The sequence below is a fragment of the Oncorhynchus gorbuscha genome, linkage group LG04, assembly GCF_021184085.1.
Source record: "Oncorhynchus gorbuscha isolate QuinsamMale2020 ecotype Even-year linkage group LG04, OgorEven_v1.0, whole genome shotgun sequence".
Lineage (NCBI taxonomy): Eukaryota > Metazoa > Chordata > Actinopteri > Salmoniformes > Salmonidae > Oncorhynchus > Oncorhynchus gorbuscha.
Genome location: NC_060176.1, coordinates 79,754,573 through 79,769,253, shown reverse-complemented (window position 1 = coordinate 79,769,253; position 14,681 = coordinate 79,754,573). Strand labels below are relative to the sequence as shown.

Here is a 14,681-nt window from a genome sequence, read left to right as displayed (position 1 = left end):
AGAGGGAGAGAAGGAGAGAGAGAGAGATGAAGGAGAGAGAAAGGGAGGAGAGAGAGCATGAAGGAGAGAAAGGGAGGAGAGAGAGAGAAGAGAGAGAGGGAGGAAGGAGAGAGGAAGAGGAAAGAGGGGAGATAGGGAGGGAGAGAGAGAGAAGGAGAGAGAGGGAGAGAAGGAGTGAGTGTGAGGGAGTGAGAAAGGGAGGGAGAGAGAAGGAGAGAGAGGGAGGGAGAGAGGGAGGGAGAGAGATTGGGAGGGAGAGAGATTGGGAGGGAGAGAGATTGGGAGGAGAGAGGGAGGGAGAGAGGGAGGGAGAGAGAGAGGGAGGGAGAGAGAGCGTGAGGGAGAGAGAGAGGGAGAGAGAGCGGGAGGGGAGAGAGAAAGGGAGGGAGAGAGAGGGAGAGAGAGAGGAGGGAGAGAGAGAGAGGGAGTGTCCAATGATAAGTGTACAATGCATGGATCAAAGTTCTGTCTCTCTACTGGTGTACAGACGAACAAAAGGTGTTGCCTTTTTTTGTCCCCGCCACTGTATCAGGAATAGTGAAATGTCTGTGTACGCTGTCCCTGATGTACTATGTCCTTTGCTGTTCTCTCTCTACTGGTGTCCCCCAGGGCTCAGTACTATGTCCTCTGCTGTTCTCTCTCTACTACCCAGGGCTCTGTACTATGTCCTCTGCTGTTCTCTCTACTGGTGTCCCCCATGGCTTGGTACTAGGCCCTCTACTGTTCTCTTTACTGGTGTCACCCAGTGCTGGTACTATGTCCTCTGCTCTACTGGGGTCACCCAGGCTAGGGTCCTCGGTACTAGGGCTCGGTACTCCTCTGTTCACTGGTGTCCCCTAGGGCTCGGTACTTGGTTCTGTCATCACTTGTTCTGTACAGAAACAGTAGTGAAGATTTACCATGGCATGTCCAGGTCTTCTTATCAGCATAGAAACCATGTCCACAGTCCGGAGTGCAGTATCCGTCTCTTAGGTAGGTGTCCTGTCTACAAACGGTGCAACGTCCCATCCCCTCACACTCCACACAGTCAGCAGAGCATGCTGGGAAACAGGGGGATAACACAAAAAGTTGATTAATACTGTTAACATCAATGATGATTAATATGTATGTCAAGGGCTTGAGAATGCAAACAGCACTATGTGTCTCAACAGTGGTTGTAATTTGTAGATGAAACCTTTGATTTAAAAAAAAGAAGATATTTTGGATATGAATTTCAGGTGTTTCTACTCAATAGGGTGGAGATTTTCATGTCATCATATCGTCCTTCTCTCATCCCGGGATTTATTATACTACCAGCGTAGTACACAAGGGGGTGCTAAAAGCACACAAAATTATAACATTGGGCGTCTATATCCAGAATGCTAACAAAAGTACTAGAGAATTTCAATAGAGGTTGCTAGCTAAATATGCTAACACACACAAATGAAAATAAACAAATTGCAAAGACAGGCTCATATATACAGAGCATTCGGAAAGTATTCAAAACCCTTTACTTTTCCCCCAAAAAAATTACGATACAGCTTTATTCTAAAATTAATTAAATCAAAAATTCTGCATCAATCTACACACAATACCTCATAATTACAAAGTGAAAACAGGTTTTTAGAAATGTTTGCAAATGTAATAAAAAAAACAGATATATCTTATTTAACCAGAAGGGGACTAGGGTTCCAATTTTGGAACCCCCCCCCCCCCCCCCCCCCCCCCCCCCCACGTTCAGCTGGAAGGTGGCGCATGAAACGCAAAAATATTCCTAAAAATATTTAACCTCCACACATTAACAAGTCCAATGGCTCAAATGAAAGATAAACACCTTGTTTATCTACCCAGCTAGTCAGATTTCTAAAATGTTTTACGGCGAAAACATAGCACATATTTATGTCAAACCACCACCGAAGACATAGCTAATTTGCAGAGCCAAGTCACTTGGCTCTGTCATAACCTCACATGGTCTCTCCTATCATTGCTATGCAGACGACACACAACTAATCTTCTCCTTTCCCCCTTCTGATGACCAGGTGGCGAATCGCATCTCTGCATGTCTGGCAGACATATCAGTGTGGATGACGGATCACCACCTCAAGCTGAACCTCGGCAAGACGGAGCTGCTCTTCCTCCCGGGGAAGGACTGCCCGTTCCATGATCTCGCCATCACGGTTGACAACTCCATTGTGTCCTCCTCCCAGAGCGCTAAGAACCTTGGTGTGATCCTGGACAACACCCTGTCGTTCTCAACCAACATCAAGGCGGTGGCCCGTTCCTGTAGGTTCATGCTCTACAACATCCGCAGAGTACGACCCTGCCTCACACAGGAAGCGGCGCAGGTCCTAATCCAGGCACTTGTCATCTCCCGTCTGGATTACTGCAACTCGCTGTTGGTTGGGCTCCCTGCCTGTGCCATTAAACCCCTTCAACTCATCCAGAACGCCGCAGCCCGTCTGGTGTTCAACCTTCCCAAGTTCTCTCACGTCACCCCGCTCCTCCGTTCTCTCCACTGGCTTCCAGTTGAAGCTCGCATCCGCTACAAGACCATGGTGCTTGCCTACGGAGCTGTGAGGGGAACGGCACCTCAGTACCTCCAGGCTCTGATCAGGCCCTACACCCAAACAAGGGCACTGCGTTCATCCACCTCTGGCCTGCTCGCCTCCCTACCACTGAGGAAGTACAGCTCCCGCTCAGCCCAATCAAAACTGTTCGCTGCTCTGGCCCCCCAATGGTGGAACAAACTCCCTCACGACGCCAGGACAGCGGAGTCAATCACCACCTTCCGGAGACACCTGAAACCCCACCTCTTTAAGGAATACCTAGGATAGGATAAGTATTCCCTCTCCCCCCCCCTTTAAGATTTAGATGCACTATTGTAAAGTGACTGTTCCACTGGATGTCATAAGGTGAATGCACCAATTTGTAAGTCGCTCTGGATAAGAGCGTCTGCTAAATGACTTAAATGTAAATGTAATGTAAATGTAAAAAAATATGCAATCAACAAACGCAGGATTAAAAGAAAAATAATGCACTAACCTTTTGAAATCTTCATCAGATGACAGTAATATAACATGTTACACAGTACATTTATGTTTTTTTCAATAATATGCTATATATATCCATAAATCTCTGTTTACAATGATGCATCGTTCAAAAAATGCTGCTCAAATGTCCTGAGAAATGACGATAGCTCCGGCAGATAACGTCAGCTAACAAGGAATACACATCATAAACTTTGACTAAATATGCATGGTTCTACATATATATAGTTAGATACACTTCTTCTGAATGCAATCGCTGTGTTACATTTATATTTAACGTTACAGGTTTCGTTCACTAGGCTATACTATGAGTCGGCGCTCAAAGTAGCATTATGGCTCCTCTTTCTTGGATTCCACATAAACCCAAATTTACCACATAAATATTACCTTACCTTTGCTGTTCTTCCATCAGAAGACCTGGAAGGAATTATACTTACCAAAAACAGCGTTTAGTTTTGCAGTCTGTGTCTTTCGGTTCTCAAACACGACACATTTCGGTTGAAATGTAGCCAAAAGTCAAGTGGATGCGCACCAAAACGTTGAACTTACATATTATATGTCAATTAAACTTGTCAAACTAACTTCATAATCAAGCTTTAACATGTTATAAAGGTGTACAGCAATCGTGAGGACGAACAGAAACGCATGCATTGTATAATCGATCTTGGAAAAAAGACAGGACCTGAGCAGAGCGCGCATAAAAGTGACCTGTTTTTTCGCATGACCGAAAGGTTTCGGCCCGCCAAAACTCTCGTGAGCGCGCGATTCTCACAATGAGAAGCCCCATTGAAAGCTGAGATCGCGCTGAAGACAGAGAGACTGTTCCCAGACCTGTAACTGCTTGGGAAGGGTAGGGGCGATGACGTCAAAGTTGGGCCAACTTTTCTGATGACAAGAGAGAGTTTGGGAGAATGACTGCCCTGGGAGTTCTGCTTTACATACAGACATATTTTAAATGGTTTTAGAAGCTTTAGAGTGTTTTCTATTCAATAATATTTTTTTATTTGCATATATTAGCAACTTTTGACAATACAAAATTATGTTTACTATGGGCACGCAATTACTCCAGCGGGGGCAGTAGACAGCCCTATCCCCAATTATTAAATAAGTATTCCGAATCTTTGGTATGAGACTTGAAATTGAGCTCAGGTGCATCCTGTTTCCATCGATCATCCTTAAGATGTTTTTACAACTTGATTGGAGTCTACTGTACCTGTGGTAAATTATTAAATGGAAGAAGTTTGGAACCACCAAGACTCTTTCTAGACCTGGCTGCCCGGCCAAACTGAGCAATTGGGGGAGAAGGGCCTTGGTCAGGAGGTGACCAAGAACTTGATGGTCACTCTGACAGAGCTCCAGTGTTCTTCTGTGAAGATGGGAGAACCTTCCAGAAGGACAACCATCTCTGCAGCATTCCACCAATCAGGCCTTTATAATAGAGTGGCCAGATGGAAGCCATTCCTCAGTAAAAGGCACATGACATCCCCCTTGGAGTTTGCCAAAAGGCACCTAAAGACTTTCAGACCATGAGAAACAAGATTCTCGGATCTGATCAAACCAAGATTGAACTCTTTAGCCTGAATGCCAAATGTCACGTCTGGAGGAAAACTGGCACCATCCCTACGGTGATGCATGATGGTGGTAGCAGAATGTTGTGGGGGTGTTTTTCAGTGTCAGGGACTGAGAGACTAGTCAGGTTTGAGGGAAAGATGAACCTGCTCCAAAGCGTTCAGGACCTCAGATTGAGGACAACAGGACAATGACCCTAACCACACCGCCAAGACAACGCAGGAGTGGCTTCGGGACAAGTCTGAATGAGCTCTGTAGAGAACAATGGGAGAAACTCAGTGAAACAGATACAGATGTGCCAAGCTTGTAGCGTCAAACCCAAGAAGACTGGAGGCTGTAGTCGCTGCCAAAGATGCTTCAACAAAGTCCTGAGTAAAGGGTCTAAAAACTTATGTAAATCAGATATTAAATCAGATTTGTAATTTATAATTATCTTTTTCTACTTCTAAATAACAGTTTTTGCTTTGTCATTATAGGGTTATGAGATGTCATTTTGGGGTATTGTGATGTCATTTTGGGGTATTGTGATGTCATTTTGGGGTATTGTGATGTCATATTGGGGTATTGTGATGTCATTTTGGGGTATTGTGATGTCATTTTGGGGTATTGTGATGTCATTTTGGGGTATTGTGATGACATTTTGGGGTATTGTGATGTCATATTGGGGTATTGTGATGTCATATTGGGGTATTGTTTGTAGATTGATGAGGGAATCAAAATATATATATTTTAGAATGAGGCTGTAACGTATCAAATTGTGGAAAAAGTCAGAGGGTCTGAATGCCACTATTTAGAGGTACCAGATGTCTTTAAAAAAATATATATATATATATTATTTACTTAAATAACTAGAACGTTACATCATATACACAGCTGGTCTCACCTCCCCCACTTTCTTCTGTTATACTATTTACAAATACACTCAACTGTTCTGGGAAACTACGGTAAGCTTCATAATGTAAAATCATATAAACAGGTGAAAAATGAAGAATCTGGGTCTGCCTTATCTGCTTACATCCTGCACAAGTTTTACGGCAGGTAGTAACTTAAAAAGTCAATACAAATTTTGACGATATTGAAAAAAAAACATCATGTTGCTATTTCCAAATACCCCGATCTGTCTGAAACCGGATTCATCTATTTGTTTTTCTTACATGTACAAAGCTGTAGAGAGGAGTCCAGAAAGTTGTTCCTTCCACACTCCAACACACAGCGACCCCGCAGGGTTACATAGGAGGCTGGCACCGCCCACACTGACCTGGGCCCTGGCATCCCTCACACTGCTCATCACACCCTGGCACAGACAGATAGAGAGACAAAGAGAGCGAGAGAGATGAGAGAACGACCGAGAGAGAGGGGGGGGAAGAAGAGAGAGGGGTGGAGAGAGAGGGGTGGAGAGAGAGACGAGAAACGAGAGAGAGGGTGGGGGATGAGAAACGAGAGAGAGAGAGAGTTAGGGGGGGAGATGAGAAACAAGGGAGAGAGGGAGGGGGACGAGAAAGAGGGTGGGGGATGAGAAACGAGAGAGAAAGTGGGGGATGAGAAACGAGAGAAAGAGTTAGGGGGAGACGAATAAACAAGAGAGAGAGGGGGTGAGAAACGAGAAAGAGGGTGGGGGATGAGAAACGAGAGAGAGAGAGAGAGAGAGAGAGAGAGGGTGGGGGATGAGAAACGAGGGAGAGAAACAGATATTATATATTAGAAGGTGTAACCGGCTTAGAACATTCAATGACAAACATTTAATAAAAAAGTGAAATGATCATTCTATTCAGGCACGTACTGAGGCATCTCTCTCCATCCTGGTAGGACCCCGAGGAGCAGCCCTGGACACAGAGTCCGTCCTGCAGAACATGTCCCTCCATACACTGCAGGCAGTCAGTACGCAGAGGACCCTTACACTCATTACAGCTCCAGTCACACTCTGAAGGAGGGAGGGAGAGAGAGAATCACACTCTGGAAGAGGGAGGGAGAGAGAGAATCACACTCTGGAAGAGGGAGGGAGAGAGAGAATCACACTCTGGAAGGAGGGAGGGAGAGAGAATCACACTCTGGAAGAGGGAGGGAGAGAGAATCACACTCTGGAAGGAGGGAGGGGGAGAGAATCACACTCTGGAAGGAGGGAGGGAGGGAGAGAGAATCACACTCTGGAAGGAGGGAGGGAGGGAGAGAATCACACTCTGGAAGAGGGAGGTAGAGAGAATCACACTCTGGAAGGAGGGAGGGAGAGAGAATCACACTCTGGAAGGAGGGAGGGAGAGAGAATCACACTCTGGAAGAGGGAGGGAGAGAGAGAATCACACTCTGGAAGAGGGAGGTAGAGAGAATCACACTCTGGAAGGAGGGAGGGAGAGAGAATCACACTCTGGAAGAGGGAGGTAGAGAGAGAATCACACTCTGGAAGAGTGAGGGAGGGAGAGAATCACACTCTGGAAGGAGGGAGGGAGAGAGAGAATCACACTCTGGAAGGAGGGAGGGAGAGAGAATCACACTCTGGAAGGAGGGAGGGAGAGAGAATCACACTCTGGAAGGAGGGAGGGAGAGAGAATCACACTCTGGAAGGAGGGAGGAGAGAGAATCACACTCTGGAAGGAGGGAGGGAAGAGAGAATCACACTCTGGAAGGAGGGAGGGAGAGAGAGAATCACACTCTGGAAGAGGGAGGGAGAGAGAATCACACTCTGGAAGAGGGAGGGAGAGAGAGAATCACACTCTGGAAGAGGGAGGTAGAGAGAGAATCAACCTCTGGAAGAGGGAGGGAGAGAGAGAATCACACTCTGGAAGAGGGAGGGAGGGAGAGAATCACACTCTGGAAGGAGGGAGGGAGAGAGAATCACATTCTGGAAGGAGAGAGGGAGAGAGAGATCACACTCTGGAAGGAGGGAGGGAGAGAGAGAATCACACTCTGGAAGAGGGAGGGAGGGAGAGAATCACACTCTGGAAGGAGGGAGGGAGGGAGAGAATCACACTCTGGAAGAGGGAGGGAGGGAGAATCACACTCTGGAAGGAGGGAGGGAGGGAGAGAGATTCACACTCTGGAAGAGGGAGGGAGGGAGAGAATCACACTCTGGAAGGAGGGAGGGAGAGAATCACACTCTGGAAGGAGGGAGGTAGAGAGAGAATCACACTCTGGAAGAGGGAGGTTGAGAGAGAATCACACTCTGGAAGAGGGATGGAGGGAGAGAGAATCACACTCTGGAAGGAGGGAGAGAGAGAATCACACTCTGGAAGAGGGAGGGAGGGAGAGAGAATCAAACTCTGGAAGGAGGGAGGGAGAGAGAGAATCACACTCTGGAAGAGGGAGGGAGGGAGAGAGATTCACACTCTGGAAGAGGGAGGGAGGGAGAGAATCACACTCTGGAAGGAGGGAGGGAGAGAATCACACTCTGGAAGGAGGGAGGTAGAGAGAGAATCACACTCTGGAAGAGGGAGGTAGAGAGAGAATCACACTCTGGAAGAGGGATGGAGGGAGAGAGAATCACACTCTGGAAGGAGGGAGAGAGAGAATCACACTGTGGAAGAGGCAGGGAGAGAGAGAATCACACTCTGGAAGCGGGAGGGAGAGAGAGAATCACACTCTGGAAGGAGGGAGGGAGAGAGAATCACACTCTGGAAGAAGGGAGGTAGAGAGAGAAACACACTCTGGAAGAGGGAGGGAGGGAGAGAGAATCACACTCTGGAAGAGGGAGGGAGGGAGAGAATCACACTCTGGAAGAGGGAAGGAGAGAGAGAATCACACTCTGGAAGAGGGAGGGAGAGAGAATCACACTCTGGAAGAGGGAGGGAGGGAGAGAATCACACTCTGGAAGAGGGAGGGAGGGAGGGAGAGAGAGAATCACACTCTGGAAGGAGGGAGGGAGAGAGAATCACACTCTGGAAGAGGGAGGGAGGGAGAGAGAATCACACTCTGGAACAAGAGAGGGAGAGAGAATCACACTCTGGAAGAGGGAGGGAGAGAGAGAATCACACTCTGGAAGGAGAGAGGGAGAGAGAATCACACTCTGGAAGAGGGAGGGAGAGAGAGAATCACACTCTGGAAGAGGGAGGGAGAGAGAATCACACTCTGGAAGAGGGAGGGAGAGAGAATCACACTCTGGAAGAGGGAGGGAGAGAGAGAATCACACTCTGGAAGAGGGAGGTAGAGAGAATCACACTCTGGAAGAGGGAGGGAGGGAGAGAGATTCACAGATATATTCATAGATATAACACCTCAAGATATAACACCATCACCTATAACAGCACTAGATATAACACCGCTAGATATAACACCACTAGATATAACACCACTAGATATAACACCACTAGATATAACACCATCACCTATAACACCACTAGATATAACACCACTATATATAACACCACTAGATATAACACCATCACCTATAACACCACTAGATATAACACCACTAGATATAACACCACTAGATATAACACAACTAGATATAACACCACTAGATATAACACCACTAGATATAACACCACTAGATATAACACCATCACCTATAACACCACTAGATATAACACCACTAGATATAACACCACTAGATATAACACCATTAGATATAACACCATCACCTATAACACCACTAGATATAACACCACTAGATATAACACCACTAGATATAACACCACTAGATATAACAACTCTAGATATAACACCATCACCTATAACACCACTAGATATAACACCACTAGATATAACACCACTATATATAACACCATTAGATATAACACCACTATATATAACACCACTAGATATAACACCACTAGATATAACACCACTAGATATAACACCATCACCTATAACACCACTAGATATAACACCACTAGATATAACACCACTAGATATAACACCTCTAGATATAACACCACTAGATATAACACCATCACCTATAACACCACTAGATATAACACCACTAGATATAACACCACTAGATATAACACCACTAGATATAACACCACTAGATATAACACCACTAGATATAACACCACTAGATATAACACCACTAGATATAACACCACTAGATATAACACCACTAGATATAACACCACTATATATAACACCACTAGATATAACACCATCACCTATAACACCACTAGATATAACACCTCTAGATATAACACCACTAGATATAACACCATTACATATAACACCATCACCTATAACACCACTAGATATAACACCACTATATATAACACCATTAGATATAACACCACTAGATATAACACCACTAGATATAACACCACTAGATATAACACCACTAGATATAACACCACTAGATATAACACCACTAGATATAACACCACTAGATATAACACCATCACCTATAACACCACTAGATATAACACCACTAGATATAACACCACTAGATATAACACCACTAGATATAACACCATCACCTATAACACCACTAGATATAACACCACTAGATATAACACCACTAGATATAACACCACTAGATATAACACCACTAGATATAACACCACTAGATATAACACCACTAGATATAACACCATCACCTATAACACCATCACCTATAACACCACTAGATATAACACCACTATATATAACACCACTAGATATAACAGCATCACCTATAACACCACTAGATATAACACCACTAGATATAACACCACTAGATATAACACCACTAGATATAACACCACTAGATATAACACCACTAGATATAACACCACTAGATATAACACCACTAGATATAACACCACTAGATATAACACCACTAGATATAACACCACTAGATATAACACCACTAGATATAACACCACTAGATATAACACCACTAGATATAACACCACTAGATATAACACCACTAGATATAACACCACTAGATATAACACCACTAGATATAACACCACTAGATATAACACCACTAGATATAACACCACTAGATATAACACCACTAGATATAACACCACTATATATAACACCACTAGATATAACAGCATCACCTATAACACCACTAGATATAACACCACTAGATATAACACCACTATATATAACACCACTAGATATAACAGCATCACCTATAACACCACTAGATATAACACCACTAGATATAACACCACTAGATATAACACCACTAGATATAACACCATCACCTATAACACCACTAGATATAACACCATCACCTATAACACCACTAGATATAACACCACTAGATATAACACCACTAGATATAACACCACTAGATATAACACCACTAGATATAACACCATCACCTATAACACCACTAGATATAACACCACTATATATAACACCACTAGATATAACACCACTATATATAACACCACTATACATAACACCACTAGATATAACACCACTAGATATAACACCACTAGATATAACACCATCACCTATAACACCACTAGATATAACACCACTAGATATAACACCACTAGATATAACACCACTAGATATAACACCATCACCTATAACACCACTAGATATAACACCACTAGATATAACACCACTAGATATAACACCACTAGATATAACACCACTAGATATAACACCATCACCTATAACACCATTAGATATAACACCACTAGATATAACACCTCTAGATATAACACCACTAGATATAACACCACTAGATATAACACCACTAGATATAACACCACTAGATATAACACCACTAGATATAACACCACTAGATATAACACCACTAGATATAACACCACTAGATATAACACCACTAGATATAACACCACTAGATATAACACCACTAGATATAACACCTCTAGATATAACACCACTAGATATAACACCACTAGATATAACACCACTAGATATAACACCATCACCTATAACACCATTAGATATAACACCACTAGATATAACACCATCACCTATAACACCACTAGATATAACACCACTAGATATAACACCACTAGATATAACACCACTAGATATAACACCACTAGATATAACACCATCACCTATAACACCATTAGATATAACACCACTAGATATAACACCACTAGATATAACACCTCTAGATATAACACCACTAGATATAACACCATTAGATATAACACCACTAGATATAACACCACTAGATATAACACCTCTAGATATAACACCACTAGATATAACACCACTAGATATAACACCATCACCTATAACACCACTAGATATAACACCACTAGATATAACACCATTAGATATAACACCATCACCTATAACACCACTAGATATAACACCACTAGATATAACACCACTAGATATAACACCACTAGATATAACACCACTAGATATAACACCACTAGATATAACACCATCACCTATAACACCACTATATATAACACCATTAGATATAACACCACTATATATAACACCACTAGATATAACACCACTAGATATAACACCATTAGATATAACACCACTAGATATAACACCACTAGATATAACACCACTATATATAACACCACTAGATATAACACCACTAGATATAACACCACTAGATATAACACCACTAGATATAACACCATCACCTATAACACCACTAGATATAACACCACTAGATATAACACCACTATATATAACACCACTAGATATAACACCACTAGATATAACACCACTAGATATAACACCACTAGATATAACACCACTAGATATAACACCACTAGATATAACACCACTAGATATAACACCATCACCTATAACACCACTATATATAACACCATTAGATATAACACCACTAGATATAACACCACTAGATATAACACCACTAGATATAACACCACTAGATATAACACCATCACCTATAACACCACTAGATATAACACCACTAGATATAACACCACTATATATAACACCACTAGATATAACACCACTAGATATAACACCACTAGATATAACACCACTAGATATAACACCACTAGATATAACACCACTAGATATAACACCACTAGATATAACACCACTAGATATAACACCACTAGATATAACACCACTATATATAACACCACTAGATATAACACCACTATATATAACACCACTAGATATAACACCACTAGATATAACACCACTAGATATAACACCACTAGATATAACACCACTAGATATAACACCATCACCTATAACACCACTAGATATAACACCACTAGATATAACACCACTAGATATAACACCACTATATATAACACCACTAGATATAACACCACTATATATAACACCACTAGATATAACACCACTAGATATAACACCATCACCTATAACACCACTAGATATAACACCATCACCTATAACACCACTAGATATAACACCACTAGATATAACACCACTAGATATAACACCACTAGATATAACACCACTAGATATAACACCATCACCTATAACACCACTAGATATAACACCACTATATATAACACCACTAAATATAACACCACTATATATAACACCACTATACATAACACTACTAGATATAACACCACTAGATATAACACCACTAGATATAACACCATCACCTATAACACCACTAGATATAACACCACTAGATATAACACCACTAGATATAACACCACTAGATATAACACCACTAGATATAACACCATTACATATAACACCACTAGATATAACACCATCACCTATAACACCACTAGATATAACACCACTAGATATAACACCACTAGATATAACACCACTAGATATAACACCACTAGATATAACACCATCACCTATAACACCACTAGATATAACACCACTAGATATAACACCACTAGATATAACACCTCTAGATATAACACCACTAGATATAACACCACTAGATATAACACCATCACCTATAACACCACTAGATATAACACCTCTAGATATAACACCACTAGATATAACACCATCACCTATAACACCACTAGATATAACACCACTAGATATAACACCACTAGATATAACACCACTAGATATAACACCACTAGATATAACACCACTAGATATAACACCACTAGATATAACACCACTAGATATAACACCACTAGATATAACACCACTAGATATAACACCACTAGATATAACACCACTAGATATAACACCACTAGATATAACACCATCACCTATAACACCACTAGATATAACACCACTAGATATAACACCATTAGATATAACACCATCACCTATAACACCACTAGATATAACACCACTAGATATAACACCACTAGATATAACACCACTAGATATAACACCACTAGATATAACACCATCACCTATAACACCACTAGATATAACACCACTAGATATAACACCACTAGATATAACACCACTAGATATAACACCACTAGATATAACACCATCACCTATAACACCACTAGATATAACACCACTATATATAACACCACTAAATATAACACCACTATATATAACACCACTATACATAACACTACTAGATATAACACCACTAGATATAACACCACTAGATATAACACCATCACCTATAACACCACTAGATATAACACCACTAGATATAACACCACTAGATATAACACCACTAGATATAACACCACTAGATATAACACCATTACATATAACACCACTAGATATAACACCATCACCTATAACACCACTAGATATAACACCACTAGATATAACACCACTAGATATAACACCACTAGATATAACACCACTAGATATAACACCATCACCTATAACACCACTAGATATAACACCACTAGATATAACACCACTAGATATAACACCACTAGATATAACACCACTAGATATAACACCACTAGATATAACACCATCACCTATAACACCACTAGATATAACACCTCTAGATATAACACCACTAGATATAACACCATCACCTATAACACCACTAGATATAACACCACTAGATATAACACCACTAGATATAACACCACTAGATATAACACCACTAGATATAACACCACTAGATATAACACCACTAGATATAACACCACTAGATATAACACCATCACCTATAACACCACTAGATATAACACCACTAGATATAACACCACTAGATATAACACCTCTAGATATAACACCACTAGATATAACACCACTAGATATAACACCATCACCTATAACACCACTAGATATAACACC

General features: G+C 41.7%; 1 protein-coding gene across 1 annotated transcript in view; it reads right to left on the bottom strand.

Annotated features, from left to right (window-relative positions):
- Positions 1 to 14,681, bottom strand: part of LOC124033063 (extracellular matrix organizing protein FRAS1-like) — a 251,653-nt gene that overhangs the window by 152,411 nt on the left and 84,561 nt on the right. Inside the window, 4 exon segments of the mRNA XM_046344986.1 lie at positions 900 to 1,040; positions 5,750 to 5,833; positions 5,836 to 5,889; positions 6,376 to 6,516. Of these exon segments, the coding sequence (XP_046200942.1) occupies positions 900 to 1,040; positions 5,750 to 5,833; positions 5,836 to 5,889; positions 6,376 to 6,516 (420 nt within the window).